This window comes from Cyprinodon variegatus, unplaced genomic scaffold (genome assembly GCF_000732505.1).
Source record: "Cyprinodon variegatus isolate N-32 unplaced genomic scaffold, C_variegatus-1.0 Scaffold544, whole genome shotgun sequence".
In the NCBI taxonomy this organism is placed as follows: domain Eukaryota; kingdom Metazoa; phylum Chordata; class Actinopteri; order Cyprinodontiformes; family Cyprinodontidae; genus Cyprinodon; species Cyprinodon variegatus.
In genome coordinates this window covers 123,345-145,241 of record NW_015150997.1, presented here as the reverse complement: position 1 = coordinate 145,241, position 21,897 = coordinate 123,345, and the positions used below count along the sequence as shown (strand labels likewise).

The 21,897-nt window shown below is 38.5% G+C and overlaps 1 protein-coding gene across 1 annotated transcript; it reads left to right on the top strand.

Annotated features, from left to right (window-relative positions):
• Positions 1-6,230: 6,230 nt before the first annotated feature.
• On the top strand, positions 6,231-18,402 carry tmem45a (transmembrane protein 45A). The gene is made up of 6 exons (XM_015391478.1): positions 6,231-6,409; positions 14,182-14,389; positions 14,482-14,694; positions 17,308-17,492; positions 17,573-17,715; positions 17,794-18,402. Exons 2-6 carry the CDS (start codon positions 14,194-14,196, stop codon positions 17,888-17,890), a joined length of 834 nt encoding a protein of 277 aa, XP_015246964.1. The 5' UTR covers positions 6,231-6,409; positions 14,182-14,193; the 3' UTR covers positions 17,891-18,402.
• Positions 18,403-21,897: the final 3,495 nt, after the last annotated feature.

Sequence of the window (21,897 nt, the reverse complement as noted above, 5' to 3'; positions counted from 1 at the left end):
AAATGATCCTATTTAGCGAGTGACAGATCTAGAAAATTTCACATGGGGGAGAGAGGAGACAGGTTGGAATTCTCAATCTCTCAAGGAGTTAACAAAACATAAAAGAAACCCTTTGAAATTTTTATTTTGTCATCTTTTCTCCAAAGGAAGAAAGACAATTTTAAGTATAAGCTCACTGAGAAAGATGTTCTACAAAATAAGAGAGAAATTAATAAAGAGAACAATTAAAAAAACACCTAAATGATCATAATGGAATGATTTTAGCTGTCACTTTTATGAGTGTTTACATTGTTTTTATCTTATACTATTGCTTTTCATGCTGTTTGCAAGGTACACCAAAGGAAGTTGTATTTCAGTTTTGTTGTACCCTGTATAGATTATTCTATTCGATTCTGTTCTATTAAATTCTATTCAATATTTCTGCAGTGGAATTTATACAGAAAATAACTATATCAGGAGGTGCAGTTGCATAGGCTGGATTCCCTGACTTTGTAGCTTCCTTTTCTGCATCAATTCCACTTATGCTAAGATAGTTTTCCTCATCTTCAGTCATCTCTACAGCTGTTACAGTCTCGTTATAACTCTTCTTTCCTCATATCTCACAGTCCTTTTTCTTTATTCTAATACCTCATTTGTTGTGACAGAAAGTAGAAATGTCATAACTTTCATTTTCATTTTGATAGGCAAGCATCAAGATTTTAGAAAATTAGCACTTTACATATGTATAGTAAAAATGTCATATATATACTGTATATATATATATATATATATATATATATATATATATAACAAGATCAGTATTTCTTTTTTTTTTATTTTACGCATCCTGTTTAATAATATAGCACCAAGAACTGATGTCTAGGTGCTTCAACGAGCTTCACAAAGCTCCACTTCATCATTGTACCGTATGAAACTTTATTAGACTATTCTTTTTTAAATAAATGTCAGTGTCTATAATTTTTATTTGCATTCATCTTATTTACATGTACACTCCTATCATATAATCATAACAGCGCTGCCCTTATAAAATCTAAAAAGAAGTATTCAAATGTGTTAAAATCCTACAATAGCTAAGGAATAAAAGAGCTCTCTCATACCTTGCTGAGAGAAACAAACCAAACCTGCTAAAGATGTTATCAATAATTTAGCCTTCATTAATTTACATGTGTCAACAAAACGAATATGAGCTAACAGCTAAAGGACTGATAGGCTCCCACAATTTTTTTCACACGAGTTTACATCTACAGAAAGGTGCTGTTTGGCAATCAAAAATTATATCTTATCATCTATATGATATGTAGACGGTGCTGATTTTGCTCCCTCTTTAGCAATTGCTCAACTTAAACTATAAAGAATTACTTTGGAGGACAATCATTATTTTGTTTCTATCTAACCCTTGTTTGTTTTTTTACAGTCCAAATTTTGCATAGGTTCAACCAGCGCATCTCTGCATTTGGCTGGGAAAACACAAGCCACAAAATACATGCTGTTATATTTTGGTGTAGGAGGTAGAGCTTGGAATGGAAATTAAAAAGACAGCACTGCATAGAGAAGTGGTTCCCAAACTATTTCTACCTAAGGCACACCATATGACAAAAATTTCAAGGCACGCCTGTTGTGCTGAATAGCCTACAACATGTGTTATAACTCAAATGATCTGTAAAGTTCATAATTATTTGCTGATGCCAAATAAAATGTGACTGTTAAGGTTCAGAAAAGAGGACCCAGGTTTCAAAGCAGATAGACAGTTTGATGTTGTGTTTATTAAGAGTAATGGATCTGCAGTGAACAGCGAGGGTGCAAAGACAGGAACCCCTGCAGGAAGAGAACACAGGTTGGTGACCACGTCAATCCTGCGGAGGATGATTATGAACGTGTGAGTCACTAACCTGGTATTGAAGTTCAGCCCGTGATTCCATTTCAGCGAGATTCCATTCTGGTTCCAGACTCATTCATCGAGGCGGATGCCCAGAGAGTCCCAGACGTTGAAGTTCCAAAGGTTGGAGAACAGGCACAAGATCAGATCAGAGCAGACGAAGGTAGACAGGATAATCCAGAGGATGAAGCCAAAGCTGGTGTCGAGGAGCTGCTCAGGAGTCTGGGCCAGAAGATCAGAGATCCAAAGAAGTACTGAAGGGAAATCCAGGACAGTGTCAGGAATCAGTTCCAGGTTCGGTAAACAGCCAAAATCCAGCAGGAGCTGAAGACAGATCAGGCAAACAGATCAGAAAGAGTCCCAAATGCACAACGGGTCAGGACAAACACAACTATATTACTCATGAAATATTTGTTAACAACATATTCTAAAGAAAAATCTAAACTTGATAAAATTGGGCTTAATCAAACACACTCATTTAAACCAGACAGGTGAGAGAAATGAAACAGAAATTCAGAATGGAAATGTCAATCAGAAATCTGCAATGTTCATGGTCCTAAATCTGACCCATAAATTATAACTCTAACATTTAGAATCACTCATATATGTGCTTTTGTAAATATTACACCTACTAACAAATTAGTGGGACCCCTGTGGCTGTCGGTGTGTTTAATCCTTGGTGGCACTGAGGACAGAGCGCCTCTCAAGTCCTGCTCAACAGACAGCCATGACATGGTCTTGTTTTTAACAATGGTGGAGCATGCCAGTTCACGGAGGTAGGAGGTAGGAGGTAGGACGTAGGACGTAGGAAAATGCAAAAGTTGGTTAATAGCGTGGTGGGAGATGTTTTGGTATTCTAAAGCACAAATGTGGAAAATAGTGCTTAAACCTCCCTTTTAAGTTTTGAAGGTAGCTGGCATATACAGCGCACTCTGTAGCTGCATGTGTCGCAGCTGATTCCAGCAGGAAAATGTCCATGGAGCTCCGTTCCAAAGGCTTGCGCCACAAGGTTGGTTTGGCCATAAACCCCTGACTCTTGTCTGTGGATGCTAAAATGTTTTCATTCCTACCCTGAAGCTTGCTGTTTAACTCCAAATCCCATGGCACAATTGGACTTGCCTCACGGAACACCAGCGTGCCATGGCACACTGTTTGGGAACCATTGGCATAGAGGATAGAATAAGACAACAAATTACATGGATAGATTAACTTTGCAGACAATAAAAAATATGCATCCTAATTTAAATGCACATAAATAGCAGACAGTTAGAGTGGATCAGGTTATCTTGAGCTACCTATATAGTTATGCTGCTATAGACTTAGATTGCAGGGGTACATAGGGACCACTTTTCATCATTCTGCCTAATTTGGTCTCTATTCTCTTTCTTCTGTATGTCTGTTTCTGTCTCCTTGGCAGAAATTTGCTCACACTGAGCCTGGTTCTGCTGCAGGATTCTTTCTGTTAAAAGAGAGGTTTTCCTTAACACTGTCGCTGCATGCATGCTTGATGTGAGGGATGCTGTAGAGTCTGACAAAATGAGAGCAAATATCTACTGTTTCTACATGCTCACCCAGAAGGAGTGTGTCCTGCAAGTCCATTACTTGTCTTCCTTAAAGCTGATTTATACTTCAGAACTAGGTCGTCTGCGTAGGTGTGGCGATGATTTTGCCCTCATGTCCCTCCGTTGTCGCCCAAACTTTCCCCCACTTCCTCAACGCCATATCTAGACCCACAGCTAGTTCGTGATTGTCCCTCTTGCGTTGTGGGGTTGAATAACATAGAGCAGACCACACTTCAAAATTGAGCATAATTCAAAAATGTCTGCATTATACCTGCGACAAGCTCACAGCGACACACTGCTGTAGAATAACCAGCCCTTTTGATAGAAGCTTTGAATTAATCTGACCGGACAATTTAATTGAATTGTCTCTGCAAAGGGCCTTAAAATGACATGTGATGTGAATTGCCACTATGTAAATAAACAGAGTTTAATTGGATTCAATTGGGTTTAATTTAATTAAATAAAAAAAATTAATAGTGTGTTAATCTGGCAGGCAGTTGTTCTATCTCCCTCATGTTTCCATTTGTGTAAGACTGGTCAATCATGTGAAAGGTCTTATATGGCAAGCAAAATATGCAAAATGGTTTATTCCCTATATTTCTTTAATGTCTAAAAATTTTATAATATTTTTTATTGGTGAAACTTACTAATGTAAGTTTCACCAATAAATAAATCTTTGGTTGTTGGTTGTTTTATTCTAACTTAAGGTGTATTTTATTGCCAAGATGTATATGGATTGTAGATAAGGTGAATGTAGTGATTTGAGTCGGAGTTTGTTCCATGAAGAGAAAAGAGAACCCCAAGGTCATATTGGATAAATCAACAAAAAACTACAAAGATGCACAAGAGGAACTGAAGAGTATCTGAGAAGGAAAAACAACAGCAAGTTGATGTGTAAGAGGATAACTGTTGGGCAGGTGGTCGGTAAAACAGGTGAGAACAACAGCATTTCAATGCAGCATAACTAATGAGCTGAAAGAAACTGACTAGTTAAGATAGAGAGGAACACACAGGGATCTAAATAGGACAGAAAACAAATAGAACACAGATTACCAAGTATGGAACGGAACTGAAAAGAAATAATCACAACCCAAAACGATCCACTCACGAAACATGATTATGTGAAAATCAAAATACAAGATAAAATCCTTTATGTTTTTTAAAATATTATAAGTATCTTTGCATTGAAAACTAATCTAGACCACCGCTGTGTTTCACTACAACATGATGATCTGTTAATTGATGGCACAGTTTTCTTTGATTATTTTTGATCCAATTTTCTCTCACATAATAACAACCCCTACTGCTAAAAAATAACATAAAAATATAATCTAATCTATAACCAGTACTCGAGTTGAGGGGGGGATGGCATCACCCTTCTTAAACAAATCTTTAAAATCCTCCCCCTTCTTAAATGATCCTCCCCCATACCATTACCTGTGACATTTTATTACTGAATGTGTAAAATTTCTACTATATATGGCAATATTGCCCTTTCAACATTTGACGGGCTGTGGGCTTACGTGTAGCCTGAGCAAAATAAATAAAACCAAAGAAGTGTCCTACCATGACTATGAAGCTGATCCCAGTGAAATTAGTCCCTTACTATGTAGGGGCAGTGATAGCCATGCCAGTCCAGGGACTGACTGCAGTTCTACTGTAAGATGCCTTGGTTATTGACGAGCGTACCTGACATGTAACAACAGGGGGTCCGTGACCCCTAGGGGGTCCGCATAGGTACAGCATGGGGGTTGCGAAAGTTTTGGTTGATTACACTCTTTTTTTTTTTTATATTCCCCCCTGCAAATTTTTCCACTAAACAGATAAATGGAGGCAGAAGATGTCCTTCAGGCATCAATGCACACATTCAGAGACACACAGGAGCTCTTTCGAGCACCATTTCATTCACAACACCTGTCCCATCAACCAGGAATCAGAATCAGAAATACTTTAATAATCCCAGGGAGAAATTACTTTCGTTACATTACACCATCTGTAATAGAGTGACTATAGGACCGGTTTGATAGAACACAATTTACAATACTATATATGTATAATTAGGGGTCCCCGCTCCATCTCACCCTCAGTTTGGGTCCTTGGCCTGGAAAACGTTGAGACCCCTGCATTAGGCTATGTATGCTTCCAAAAAAAAAAAGAAAATTACATCATCCCACTTCTTTTTTTTAGAACTAGACTACTGTCTATAACTGATCTGATTCATGAATTATTCATGATTCATATGTAAATAAAAAATGTAAATATTTTAAACAAAATACGTTTTAATAGAATATTAAGTTTTCTTTGCTTAATATATATACATATATATGTGTGTGGATGTGCCTGTAGTGCGCCAGCTGTTTGCTGAAAGGCCTGCCATAATAGACTCTCTCCCTTGCTGAGAGGAGCTTCTGAAAGTAAAGTGAATTCAGGGAGGAGGAAGGCTATCTTTAATCAGAGAGGAGTCTTCCTCCTCCTCCTCCAGCTGCAGTGTACGTGCCCGGGCTCTTGTTCCACCACACGGCCTCCCTCTCTTCACGGAAAATAACGGTTTCCTGCGAGGAGAGAGACGGACTGGGCCGAGCTCGAGCGGGCGGAGAAAAAGTGCACACGTGGACACCTCAGACCGACGACTCGGATAGCCAATGATAGCCCGGCGTTGTTACGTCAGCGCCCTCAGGTCCTCCAATGGGATGACTTCGTTCTTTTTTCCCGGAGCACCATAGGCCTACATTGCAAGTAGGGGAAAATAATGACCCTAAGTAGCAAAAAAAAAAAAAAAAAAAAANAGGAATCTGGATAACAGGCTGCAGATGTTTACTCTGCGCTGAGCCCTAGACAGAAGATACATCCTTTCTCTTTTCCTGGGGAATCATGATCTATGTGGTGGGAAAAATAGGACGAAATATTTTTTCTTCCTGAAATACTTGATGCGATATATATTCTTTTTATCTTCGGAGAGGAAAAAACTTAGGTAAGACCAAGTTTTTTTCTCCTTTTCACACCGTCTGAGAAGTTGAAACTGTGGAGTTATACAGAACTGTAAAAATAAAATACTTTTAAACCTTTTGTTTTATTAGATGGAAAACATTATTTTAACAGTACAGTATTAACCATACGTATTGTTTTTATTACCAAATAGAGTCAGTAAACATGATGTTATTTAACTGTCAGCAAATAGTGTTTAAAAAAAGTAAAAAAATTAAATTAAAAAAAAGGACTAAACTTATATAAATAGATCGCGGGCATCTCTAACCTGGTTTTGTCTATAAAGTTCACCTTTAAAAATATAAAGTTAATTAATTTAATGAAGAACTAAAGTGAATATTTATGTGGCAACTGTAAATATCTTACAGTGCTGTAGAAAATATCTGCTCCATAACAAATTATTTTCTTAATGTTATTTTTGTCATAATAAAAGTAATAAAACACATTTAATCAGATAAAGTATACTCAAATAAATAGAATGAAAGCTGTTCTAATTATAATTTATTTATAAGGAAAACTATTCAACCCAAACATACAGGTTTTTGTTTGTTTGTTTGTTTTTTTGCAAAACAGGTGGTTTGTGTCAACTCCATACAACATCTGTAATGTCTACTTTTAAACGAAGGGATTATTGTCCTCTTGGTTTTAATTGGATGGTTTTTATTTATGTACAGCTAATAAAAATTCATTTTATGCAGCATCTTAATGAGAATTCAGCCTGTACTTTAACGAGTCTTTATTAAGATCCAGTGGCGGTTCTAGACCAAATGTACCAGGGGGCCAGGAGGAGGCCAGAGTTTTTCATGGGGGCCCAGAAAAGCATGGAATAAATACTACGGCAAGGGATTCAAATATATTAGGAAAGCTGCATGAAGTGAAATTTTTATTCAATTAGGTTTTATAAAAATTCTATTTCTTATTAGGTTAATATACATTCATAATTTAGGAATTTTACATATTTTTCACTTAATTTAAGTAAAAATTCCAATGTTCTGTAAAATCTGAATTAGAACTCAAGATAAACTGATGAATTCAGCAGTAAAAAATTAGAGTATTTTTTTTAATTTATTTTGAGAAAAAAAAACATTTAGCAGATGAAAACTGGGATCCCATCTCAGTACCACTGAAGCTATCGCCTTATTGTTTTTTAATAATTAGAAAAATATAATTTGTAAAGACACAAAATGAAATAGATCCAAAGGACCTATCAGTAACCGTGTCTGTTCCAGCACATATCATCATTAGAATGCCCTTTAAGTATTATTTCTTCAGTACAGGGGCCATAACAGGGACCAGGACATGATTTACAGGGGCACTGGCCCTCGTTGGCCCCTGTCTTGAACCGCCCATGTTAAGAACCAAATATCTTGTATGCTTTTCATAATTTTGCTGCTGCTTAACATAAAAAGATTCAGCCTAAAATCATGGAATCATAACTTTTTTGTTTTCTCCATCTGTTGCTGACACATCTCATTAAATTCCCTTTTATCCTATAGATCACTATGTGCCCTTTCTGAACTGATATATGTTATTGACTATGACTCTACTTTATCTAAACTTTCCTGAGACCAGACCTTGCCCATATGGCAACATGTGAGTGAATCAATGTTGAAGCATTGTTAGGCAGAAATATAGANCCTCTGCAGTGTGTCTCGGTATATTCCGCATCCTTTCTTCGCTTTTAACATCGCTGTTTACTCGTCTTTGTGCTCTTTCTCGGTGCTGTTTTAGGTCTTTGTTTACCGTAGCAACTAGCTGCCAATATGGCGGCGTACCCAGAATGCAACGCGCTGTGCCCGAGCCTTATTGAGCAGTAAAAATTAGAGTATTTTTTTTATTTATTTTGAGAAAGAAAACATTTAGCAGATGAAAACTGGGATCCCATCTCAGTACCACTGAGCTATCGCCTTATTGTTTTTTAATAATTAGAAAAATATAATTTGTAAAGACACAGAATGAAATAGATCCACAGGACCTATCAGTAACCGTGTCTGTTCCAGCACATATCATCATTAGAATGTCCTTTAAGTATTATTTCTTCAGTACAGGGGCCATAACAGGGACCAGGACATGATTTACAGGGGCACTGGCCCTCATTGGCCCCTGTGTTGACCCGCCCATGTTAAGGACCAAATTTCTTGTATGCTTTTCATAATTTTGCTGCTGCTTAACACAAAAAAGATTCAGCCTAAAATTATGGAATCATAGTTCGATGTTTTTGGGGGGATTATTTTTTTTTATACAGAGTGAAAATCATGATTCACTATGTTTAAGAGAGTCATCCAGGTACTGAAGCAGCTAATGCTACTCCTAGGAAGGTTCGTCACTGTTTTGTGTTTTCTTCATCTGTTGCTGACACATCTCATTAAATTCCCTTTTATCCCATAGATGACTCTGTGCCCTTTCTGAACTGATATATGTTATTGACTATGACTCTACTTTATCTAAACTTTCCTGAGACCAGACCTTGCCCATATGGCAACATGTGAGTGAATCAATGTTGAAGCATTGTTAGGCAGAAATATAGAATCCATGTTGAGTCTGACATTGCAACGAGTGCTCAGTGACTTCAATATTCAATCTATTCAAAATTATTTTTAAAATGATATCTAAATTTAGATCTAGATGTATATTTGTGTTGATTATTGTATAAATATTTATTCATATAAATTTCACCTCATAGGAAAAGTCCGGTCAGCAAGGAATGATCAATGGATCATTATTTATGCCTGAACCTATTACGTTTTTGGTGATTTTATGAATTTAGCGTTAATAAAAAAAATTAAAAAATAATTTTTGTCACGATCACCGAGTCTGGGAGCGGCCATTTTTGCCTAAATATAGTAATGCCTCACACCTATCACCTTCTGGCAGTGACTTCATGGTGCAGTAAGCCTAGTGCCGTTCTAGCGCCCACACGCATGGCAGTTGGATGTTGTATTATATCGGGTAAAAGGGGGAAAAATTGTTATTTCACCTTTCCGATACTTGAAGAGGAAGGATTTGCCATCAAACTTCTGGCCAGAGAAAAAACACATCATATGTAGCCAACATTTGGAAGAATGTTTTCAAAATGACTTAGATAATAGCACATTGTGACAAACACCAGATACAGCACTGGGACTTGCTCAACAGCTGATACCGCACCATGACGTCACAAACCGATAGGTGGCAGTAGTGTTCTTTGACAAACATGGATGTCTCCAGTAAAGCACATTCAAATTAAAATTACTCTGACTTAAAACACTTATCATTTATTGAAAAGTATGTCATAATTTTATATTAAAAGTACTTTTTAGAAGTTTAAATTCTGAATATGACCAGACTTTTCCTTTAAAATATCCACTGTGAAGTCAATAAGAAAGGCTTTCTACTGACAGGTCTACATCATACCTTTACAAGTCTCTTTATTTGATACTGATGTTAAACACACAGGCGTCTGGCAAACATCCGCCCTAACCCCTCAATCACTATATAGGGTGGGGACTATATAGTGGACTTCATAGTGAACTCAGTTAACTGACTGTTCGGACAGATGATCACTCCATGTTGGACACATAACTTCTCCTTCCTGCACAGTGCCGACGCCATTTTTGTTCTGTCTTGCCGACACACTAAACCCCATCATGCTTTGCGAGGAGAGCTCTCCTCGCAAAGCATTCTGGGATATATTTGCTCATCTAGTGACCATGGATGATCACTACTTTTCAAGGTGCATTGTGGGAAATTTAGAGTCCACTACTTTTCTATCTACTAGATGTTCAGACATTCATTTAAATAATTAGGGCGACATTCCGAAACAGCCAATATTGTTGGTGGACAATTGGCAGTATGTATGTCCTTCAAAATGATCTTACATCACCATGTCTCCAAAAATGTGTGAACACAAACATTAATATTGAACTTTATAAAGCACACTATACGCTTTTCCAGAGGTTGATATAAGCAGAGAAGGCAAATGATGTAATGTTGAAGGTCTGAGAATTTCATCATGGCTTTGAACCTCTACAAACTTTAGGTTTATTGTTGCAAAAAGGTTGGGGTCTTACTGCCACCATTAACAATGACCAGTTAACCAGGAAAAGGTTTCCACAGCAACAGCCAGGGGACAGTCAGAAACAGGTTGCAAGACAAAAAACAAACACTGATTCAACATTGATTAGAGATTGTTTTTTCAGTCATTAGAATTTATTCCTTCATTCAATAACATCTTTATAACATGGGTTAATTGGCTAGAATTGAATGAGTGTTTGATGGTTGATACACCATCAAGCTTTAACCTTAAGCAAAAATCAAACTTCTTTATCATAATTTAACATTAAACAACATATTTTACTATTTGGGTTATATGTTGCAATTTAAGCCCCTTCAGCCTACTTCTGTCACGGTCTTGGTTCTGTTAAGTTTTCACTTTTACTTTGCTCCATGTTTTCTAGTTTTATTGGTTTAATTCCTATTTTGTTGTGTTTTCTGGGTATATTTGAGTTCTTAGGTTTTTTTGGCTAGCCCTTTGTTGCACTCTGGTGTTGGACTCCTTTTCCCGAGCTCCTTCTAGAAGCCTCTGTTCACACCTGCTCCCAATCAGCTCGTTAGTCCTGCCTTTCTTCAGTCAGCTATAAATACTCTCCCTGTGCAGTTACTCAGTGCTGGTTCCTCCTCTTAAGGGCTAGTTATACTCCCCGCAGCAGTGTGTCGCAGTGAGCTTGACGCAGATATTTTTGATTTATGCTCAATTTTGAGCGTGGTCTGCACTCTACCATGTTGGTCAAGATACGGCCGAGGCGGCGAGGAAGTGGGGGCGAGTTTGTCCGACAACAGAGGGACATGAGGACCAAAAATAGCGGGGATCCAGGTGGAAAAAGGGTCCCAGCATTCTCGCGCACCTCGCTCTTCTAGCTGGCCCAACTTCACCTACGCAGACAACCTAGTTTCAAAGTATAAATCAGCCTTTACCCTGGCTCCTTCTGATTGTTTTCCCCTGATGTCTCCATAGTTCTGGTTTGTGTTACATTTTAGGTTGGATTTTGGATTCCTGCCTCTGTTAACTGTTATCATTAATTAAAACTGCAAGAACTCACCTCTGCCTCCCTGCCTCTGCATCTGGGTCCTCAAAACCTCAACCAAACCCTGAGAAATTCATGTTGTGAGACTGGTTCTGTTCAGGGGATTTCTGTATTCTGTCAGTAATCAGGCCTGGGTGTGGCCACTCAGCTTTCTAATAGGTTGGTTTAGATAGAATTTTGGTACTTAATAAATAAAATCACCATTAAAAATAGAAGTTTTTGTATTTACTCAGGTTTTGATTGTTTGGTTAATGAAATTAGTTTGATCTTTAACATTGAAGTAAACATAAAACTGGCTGTGAATACAGTTAGTACTTTATGGCATGTAATGTAGTCAGCCGGATTTATTTTAGAAACTGAAGTATCCTGTTTGTACTTCAGTAAATTATCAAAATAAACCTTCACCACCCAGATGATGTTGTCGACTCTGTGATTCATTTGCGCGGACTCTGATGAGTCTTCCGATGGCACTTCAGTGACACGAGCAGGGCCTTTGCTGTGGCTGCTGAAGTGTTTTCCTCAGCTTGAAGAGACTGCATAGGGAAAAGGGCCATCTGACACACAGATGAGCTCAATTTAACATCTCAAACAGTGCGCTTTAAATCAGGACTCACTGTTCAAAAGGGTCCCTGTGAACTCTGTCTGACATTTCCATCACAAAGGAGAGTAGACCCAGGGACTGTAGCTTCATTTTGTGCTGTTGTTGATGCTCTGCCGCGCTTTTTCTTTTGATTATTTCATTGCTGAATGGAGCTGATTGTTCAGCTGCATACACACTTTTTTTTATTACAGTCTATTTTAAACAACAGCTCTTATAAATAATGTTCTGATTTAATTATAGAATAAAGTTGTTTAATCCTTAAAAAGGCTGCAAACCATGGGACATTATGTGGTAACCCATGCACAGCAGAAATGCAAAAACAAGCTTTATAGCTGTAAAAGTGCAAGCCGTCAGCCTAACAGACTCTCCAGGAGATGCACGTCTGCTGCGGTGTCTGGAGGCCTGTGGCCATCGTGGCTAATTATGCCGCTGCTGCTGTTTAGCTTGATTACAGCCACTCCTTCACTTTTTCCGTCTTGTTTTAAAAAGCTTTCCTGTCTTGGTTCTCTTTGATCTTTCTAATGTGCATTCATATAACAAACACCACTGCAAAAGTATTAACCTCATTTGTTTTTTTCCTATTTATTTATTTCTTGATGTATTACCTCTAATTTCAATGTTTTCTACTATTTTTAATGCTGGATCTGTAATAATAATCTAGGTTGGCAGAGTGAAATGAGAAAAATATATGTAGATAAAAAAAAGTTTAAAATTGCATCTTGTCTCCACCCCATTTTCTATGAAGGTGCTAAAAAAGTTCTGGTGGAGCCAATTTACTTTAGAAGTCATAAAATTTGTGGAAAAAAAGAGGTCTATTTGTGTGCAATGGAAGGTTATTTACACCTGCCACGTTTGGAGCTCCTTAAAGAGGCCAAACCAGGACTGGCTCTGCAGACACAGATGGCTGTCTGGGGCGCCATCTGCTGGACAGGGTGCCAAATTGCAGAATGAAAACAAAACAATAAACTCATAAGTCTCTATTATGAAACAATGAAAGCTTTTGCTGTTAGAAAGTCCAGAAGTGTTCAGTTGTGAATTTAAGAGATGTTTTGGTGTTTTAGGTTGTCTTTTGTGGAAATAGCCCACAATCTTTTTTGTCTTGGTCCAAACCTAAAATAAAGGCACTATAACATATTTTCCTTGAGAGTAGAACTTAGTCCATATTATGGTATAATTTTTTTAAAGCTTTATTTATAACAATGTTGACCAAAATAGAAAGCTGATTTTTTTTTTTTTTTTTTTTTTTTACAATTTTTAAAATATTTTTTGCTTCTGATTGTACAGTTTTATGCTGTTTTTTAATTTTGTACTTCATCCCCCATTACATTTGCAAAACATTAGATTATTGTTAATAGTTCCCACGTTGTTTATCCTTCAAGTTTACATTTAATCTTTAGTGTTTTCTTTCAAAGTTGTTGTCTCAACCTTTATATTTGAGTTCGTTAGACTTATTGTACAGACAGAATCAGAATGCAGAGCTTCTACCTATCTTGAAATTTTGTTTCTAGGATCATTATATCAGTAAAGAGGTTTTCTAAATGGTTTTAAACAGAGACCAGAGAGAAAAAGGGAGAGCTGCAGATTTAAAGGTGAAACAGATTTACTGGGGTATGCAACATGCAATAATATATATATATATATATATATATATATCTCCAAGTTTACAAGAAGGTTTACAAAAATAAAAACCTATGCTATATTCAAAATTCAGCATGTCCATATTTTTCTGGATGGATGGAATTGAAATCGTACATTCTAGGGATGCATGATATCAATTATGACATCGGAATCGGCTGTTATTTCTTATTTTCTTATACAATATATATTATTGTTGACAGTTGAGCCATAATGAAATCTAGCTACAATGAAATACAAGTAACTTGTCTATTAATTCTATATTTAAGGAGTAGAAAGTGCATGATTCAAATGTCAGGAATAAAAGTAAAACATTACCCAAATAATAATTACTCCCGTAAAGTATACATAAGTACAAAACAATTATACTTAGAATTCTCTTCAATCGGTGAGAGAGGATATTTAATAAATCTCCCTGCAGGATTAAGGTAAAGATGACTCTGGTTTCCTCTCCTACAGGTGCTGAAAGTCATGGGCAGCTTCAAGGGCCACGCTCTCCCAGGGAGCTTCTTCCTGTTGGCGGGGATTTGGTGGACAGGAAAGTTCTCGCTCTGGTATGCGACCCGCAAGAACAAAAGCTTAGGCTCTGCTCGACTTGCCAGCAGAGCCTCGCAGCGACGTGTCGAGGTCATCGAAAGCTCCCTTATTCTCTTCTTTTCTTTTGTTGGTGAGCAGGTCCTATTTTCTTCTTCTGGGATTTAAAAGCTACCTGCCGATAAGTCCACTTTTAATGAATATTTCTTCCTCTGTGATCCGCAGGTATGGTCGGCGAGCAGTTTGTAGCAAATGGGCCAAAGCTTCATTTGTACAACTTTGCAGACAAACACTGGGAGCAGCTGCATATCTGGCAGCATACAACCATGTACCTGTTCTTTGGACTGGCTGCCATCGTGTCTCTGATTATCCACACGACAGAGGCAGCACCGGTAGCACTGGATAGGTTGATGCTGGCCATAGCATTCTTTAATGAAGGTTTGTTTGGAAAACAAAAAAAACTCACATCTCTTGTACCAGCCCTGAATATAATGTAAAAGTTTTTATTTCCTTTAAATTCATAGGGAAGTCATATTTAAATTTCAAATCATTCTGGCTTATAAATGTACTCTTTATCAGTCTATATTGTCCCAAAATTTAGAAAATTTCTATTTAAAAATAGATCCCTTCTTAAAATGTGTGGTTTTTTTCGTTATATTATGCGGGCCAGTTAGTTATATGTCAGCTTGTACACCTAAATTCAGCCAATCATCTGTCAATCAAATTTTTTCGGTCATAGCATCTTCATTCATATGTCTCAGCTAATATACGCAACAGTTAAAATAAGAAATAAGAATCATTTCCTTTCCCATTGAGTTCCGTCCAAGTGTTCACAGGGATTGATGTCTGTGTCTTCAGCAGGCGTAGAACTAACAGAACTGGCAGCGTTGGGAGGCAAGGGCTCAAACATGTACGGCTGTAAGCCTTCTACACTAAACCAAGCTTCTACCGCCCTGGCGTCCTCTTCCACAACATCTTTATCACCGCTTTCCTCCTCTTAATAAAAAATGTATGATGAAGGAGACTCATCCAAGACCTCCGACACAAAACTCTCCTCCTCTTGCATGTTTCCGCTGTCCATAGCGTTGCTTTACAGTGTCGTTTCTAAGTCGCCAATTTAGTGCTACTTGGTCCCAATGGAATTTCCCATTGGGAACCTACTAGCACTAAGTTGCTAAGTGGTTAGCAAGCTGCTTCCGACAAACCAGCCACAATCAAACTTGCTTTTGAACCTTCCGACACAACAATCCCACCCTCTTGATAAATGACTAATCACATTCACTTTATTCACTGGTGTAAAGTCAGCACCACTCGGGAGAATTTGGAAATGCAATAGTTGGAACGGTTTTCCTACGAAAAGCTGCAAAACCTACTGCCTTTGAAAGACTCATACAAAGATTAAAACTGAATATTAAGATCAATATTATTAACAGTTTGCTTTGACCTCTAATACTCGGTCCTAACTTCTTAGAAATTCCTTTGAGAATTGTTTATGACTAGCATTCTTCCTTCGAGAGATTCTCCTCAAGCAAGCTTGCCATCTTGCTATAGGATTAGCTTTTTGGCAGCAGGTAAAGATAAGTAGGAGATCCTGGATGTAAACCTTTTCAAAGACTTAGGAATGAGCAGAGATTTAACTTTTAACAGGAAAACACTACCAGAGCTTTAATGGTTGGGTTTGGGTCACAGCTTCTAAAAACCCAATTTTTTTAGTTTTTACAGCACTAGCGGCTTGTTTTTCTGTCAGTAGGCTGACATTACAGGGGGAATGAGAGAGGGGGAGAGACATGCGGAAAAGGACCACAGGCCAAATTCGAACCTGGGTCTGCCGTGTCGAGGACTAAGGCCTCTTTACATGGGTCACGCGCTCTAATCATGGCACCACCTGCACGCACTATTTGTTCATTTTAAACACTTTGCTAAAACAACAATAAAGAGAACACTTAATGTCAATACAATCATCAAAAAAAATACTTCTAGCTAAGGTGGAAAAGGATGAAGATTACTCTTTTTTTCATATTCCTGCACCTTTATTCTTTTTGTCAATATATTGCATTTATAATAGCCACCAGACTACACATAAACTTTATCCATTTGCAAATAAATCACTATTTAGCTCTGCACATACCAAAGTTGTAGGACCCCAGCACCAAGTACATGTCTAAAGGCTGATTTATACGCAGAAACCAGGTCGTCTGCGTGTGTCGTAGCTAACGCAGATATGCCCCCGCCTGTTCTGCAGACACTCTGCTGCATCTCTCCAAAATTGTAGGTGACTGCAGATAGTGCTGCAGACAGGATGCCTCTGATTGGTCAAATCTACATCCGCTCTACTCTATCAGTATTTCCTGTTTGGTCCCTTACCGGCTTGTTTTGTTTTTATGTCCGCCATTGTGGAAAACGACTCATGATGATGGACCAGCTAGAAGAGCGAGGTGTGCGAAAACGCTGGGACCGTTTTTCCACCTGGATCCCTTCTCTTTTTCACCCTCATGTCCCTCCGCCGTTGCACACACTTGCCCCAACATCCTCACTGCCTTGGCCGTATCTAGACCCACAGCTAGTTGGTGATTTTCCCACTTCAAAATTGGGTATAAATGAAAAATATCTGCAACAAGCTCACTGCGACACACTTTTGCAGGAGTATAACAGCCCTTTAGAACGGCTTAGTCAAAGTTCACATCTAAATACAACCCAGAATCTTTTGGCCAGCCTTGAAAAGTAAAGTCCATAGTTGCCATAGTTGCATAGATGCCATAATCTCCAATCAGTCTTACTGAGCTTTAGCTAATATTTTATAAGGAAAGGTTTTCAATCTCTTGATGTATAGGCATGCAGTATTAGAGACATTCCTGCAAAGACCTGCAGCTGAAAGTGGAGCGTAATGTGTTTCATGTTCATTAGGGCTGTAGAGGAGAGAATGCACGACACACACATCCAAATAATTAGTGACAAAGGGAGAAAATGTTCAAGAGGCATGAATGTTTTAAACTTTCTTTAAATGAGATATTTACTCGTAAAATCTTACTTCTATATGTTTTTTTCTGTCAGGGTTCCTCTTCCTCTACCACCTCCATGGTCGAGCCATGCTGGACGTCCATGTGCATCAGCTGCTCCTCTACGCTGTCTTTGGCGAGGGTCTTGTTGCGTTCCTGGAGGTCTTCCACAGAGGGAACATCATTCTGGAGCTGCTGCGCTGCACCCTCACACTCCTGCAGGGGAGCTGGTTCTGGGAGGTAAAGCCTGACTGAGAGCATAAGGCTGATATTATCGTGGAGCCACATTCCTCTGACTCTACCTTTCTGTTTGCACACAGATTGGCTTCGTGCTGTACCCTCCCAGCGGCTCCAAGTGGGACATGGACGACCACAACACCATGATGTTTATTACCATGTGCTATTCCTGGCACCTCGCCTTTGCCATGCTAGTTGTCGCTGTGCTGTATTATACTGTCAGCTGGTAAGAACCTGCTCCTTTAGACTTGTTTGTCCTGAGAGGCTTTCAGATTAAAGCACATGTACACATCTTTCTCTTTAGTGCGGTTCGCTCCAGGCTGAAGAGGACACCTCCAATGGAAATGGGACTTCTGAAGCCCAGGGAGCGGGACGTGGAGTCAGAGGATGAAAATTTATGAGGCGGACTCTCGTTTACCTGATGATTTATGAATATATAAAGCAAATCAGGGATGTGATGCTTTCATCTTCAGCTGAAGTATGACTAGGAGTGCACACAGGAGCACAGAATAAGGATAAAAGCATGCTTTAGAGATATATTACTACCTCTGCCTTATTTAATCAGCTTTAAACCTTTCAAGCCTTACTCTATTTATTTTACAGTGACATTACCCCATCATATCCATTTTGTCATTTAAACATTGAGATAATACACCATTTTCTTTTTATTGACATTGTTTTTCTTTGTGTCAGTGCCAAAGTTTTTAAACTAAGTCATTTTCATGTAATTACTTGAAAAGCCTGAGTTTGCAAAGTTTTGCAAACTGGTGTTATGTTTTTTTAACTCTTGTAAGAAAGTCTGACTGTAGACCCGATTTGAACCGAATTTAAAGCAGTTTCTTTTTTCAAATGTTGTAAATGTTTATTTTTTATCTGTTTGATATGTTTCTATTGCATGGTGATTAAATTAGGTTTTACCATTACCTTAGGGTTTTTTTCGTTACTTGAAGTCATCAATGGTTCTTTGATGTCATCTTGGAAAAAAAAAAACACCCCCATGCGTTTGTTTTTGTTCCTTGGAGCGTTTTTTGACCCCAATGCAGAACCAAAGCCAGTGTCCAAGTAGTGGTGAAGGAAATTCATTTACATAGAAAATGAAAATAAAATTAGTGCAGCTTCAAGGGACCTGCTTCCATCGTATAAAAGAGAGGAGACATCCAGCTGCAGGGACAGGCCGCCGCCATTTTAATGATCCATACTATAAATGCGCATCGGAAGTTGGTGATTTGGACCGAAATGTCAAATATTTTTTGTTAAATTATTTTATTCCAAAACTTAAGATAATTCCAATTTTTATACTTTCATGTCAAGCCTTTTTATATAACTGACCCCTGAAGGCTGTTTGTAGGGAGGTTTCAACATTGTTTGTTTGTTTTTTTGATTATCTATATTTTTGAAAATTAGTTGCTGTCAAACACAAAAAAAAAATTCACACCCGAAGTTTTGGAGGAAACCTAAAAATAGGTCCATGAACTTAGTCCCTAACCTAATAACTTTGGTTTTTATTGCTTCCCCTGAGTGCTAACCCGAATCCTAAGGCTGTGGATGAGAAGCCCAAACCTTACTCGAGTCGATTTAAAGCAAAACTGTGACTTGATCACTAGGGGGCGCTAGACCTGTAACCTGCAGGTTTAGCGCCCCCGCAGGCCACTGGTAACAGTGCACTTTTCCTAAATGAAACAGTCTCCCTCTGTGTTACAAAATCTGATAACAGACCACTTTGGACCTGCTGATTGAGAAGTTATGTAGTTAAGGCTGATTTATACTCAGAAACCAGGTCGTCTGCGTGTGTCGCAGTCAAAGCAGATACTCCGCAGACACTCTTCTACACCTCTCCAGAATTGTAGGTGACTGTAGAAAGTGCCACAGACAGGAGGCCTCTGATTGGTCAAATCTATATCCGCACTACACTATGCGTATTTCCTTTTTGGTACCTTACCGTCATTCTAGAAAACGACTCGTGAAGATGGACCAGCTAGAAGAGCGAGGTGCACGAGAACGCTGGGACCCTTTTTCCACCTGGACCCCGCTCTTTTTCGCCCTCATGTCCCTCCATTGTCACATAAACTTGCCCCCCCTTCCTCACCGCCTCGGCCTTATCTAGACCCACAGCTAGTTCCTGATTGTTTCTCTTGTGTTGTGGCATGGAATAACACAGCGCAGACCACGCTTCAATATTGGGCATAAAACCAAAAATTATTCCTTTCTAGAATAAATCCTACCTTAGAGAACCTAAAATACGTCTCATCAGGTTAGTGCCATATCTGCTGTGTTGGCAATCAATAACTTTTAACTTAGATAGCTCTATTGTTCGAGGGGAGCTCAGACTGCTATATGGGACTCTCTAAAAATGGTCCCAAGCAGCTTAAAGGTCAGGACAGGCAGAGGCACTGGGTTTGGAAAGGCACCTTTGAGTTGAAAGGCACTAAAAAGTAGGTAGCTCATGAAGAAATGCAAGGCCAACACAAAACAAATCAGGAAAATCTAATTTAATTCTTGGGCTTGAATCAACAACTTTGGCTGTTTGATGAACATCTCTGTAAATCTCTACAAAAGTAGATTAAGGAAATGATAACAGCCTGTAACATTCTGCCACACCCACCGGCAGAGATCCTCAGTACTGACACCAGGAACACACACACCAAGATCATAACCTTTATTAATCTAAACATGCCGAAAACAGCTTGTTGAAATTCATTTCAAAGCACACATCATAAAGGAAAAGTAAGGGAATGTGAGTGACTTTAAAGGTAGCCTGGCTGTTGATGTCAGATTTATTGCTGCATTTAAAAAACTCAGTCTCCTGGGATTTCTGCTTACAGCCATATGTTTATGGTTTAAGAGGAATGCACTAAAAAAAAGAAAATCTACAAGGAGTGAGAATTGTGTGAAAAAAAAAAACTTGCAGACATAAGAAGGACAATGGACGGAGTGGTTTGAGATGCTAACAGGAACTCAAATAATGATCCCCTTGTTTTAGCCAAGGTATGCAAAACACCACTCCTGGGGGACATTCCTGTCCCCAAAAACATGAATCTAAGACTTAAGGTTTACACAGGCTCACTGTAATTGTTGCTGACCATGTCAATGATTTATATCCACAGTGTACCCATCTTCTGATTTCTTCTTTTAGCAGGATGATACAGGTCAAGTCAGAACATTCAGACTATCTTAAACCGGTTTGTTGAAGACAGCAGTTCAATAACTACACTCCAAAGGGCTGTGCAGGAACTGGATCTTATTCCAATAACACCTTTGGGATTTAGTGAACTAATAAATAGTCCTTTTTAAAAGGCAAATGTAATGATGCTTATAAATGTCAGGTGAAAATGCTGTGTTAGTAAAGTAAAATCCTCCTGACAAAAAAATTAGGACTGTTGCATGGACAAACCAGTGAAGGTCAGTAAGTAAAAGATGTGATTATCCATCCATCCATTTTCTGTGACTCTTATCCCAAGCTGGGTCCTGGTGCCTATCTCCAGCTGTCTAAAAACTCCTCTCCTAGAGCGATTTTTGTTTGTTCATTTTTTTACGGCACCAGTGGCTCATTTTTAGTGAACTGAAAATATACAGTTGCTGAAAAATCTGTAACAACATCTGAAGAGAACAGGCGTTTTAAAGTGCATGTGCTATATTTAGTTTTTCAGAATGGTACAATACAACTGCAGTACCCAGAAGACCAGTGGCGGCTGGGGGAGTTTTCTCCAGTGGGGCTATAATTCAAAATAGGTGTATACCAAAAACTAATCAATTGATACTAAGTTATCACACCAGTATATTTATATGAATGCCAACAACACAAAACATTATAAAAACACTTTATTATAAAAAAAAACATGATTTAATATGTAGTTTTACTTTTTGTTCATTAATCTTGCCCTTCTGAGGCTTTGTGAAGGTAAATCTGTGTTTTGCATGGTCCAATATGGCGTCACAGACCTAAAAAAAAAGTAATGTGCCTAGAAAAAGACAACTATATTCTGTTACTTTCCATGTGAATCCCAGATTGTTCCTTCTTCTTTGCCTTTTCTAAAAAGTGCTTTAAATCAGTCCTAGCTGTGGGAGAGGTGTTTTATGTCTGTCTGACTGTGTCCACCTCAACATGCAGGGTAAACTCTAAAGTGCATTAGCTGTCCCACAGGCTGTCAGCCACGACTTACGAGGGAACCAACTCCTGCTAAAAGTCTGGTTGTAGGGTTTAGCTTTTTCCTCGGTTTGCTGCGTTAAATTTATTTCTGGCTTGTAGGGTTCCAGTTTCTTTTCGTGGATTTTTTCCACCATCATCCTTCTCATGAAAGGGGAACTCAGTAAAGATCTCACTGAATTGTGTGAAAGCTGCTCTTCAAGTTCAGCTGTTGGCGTCGCCATAATCTCCACCTCACTGTCTGACTGACTACTAGCTACATCA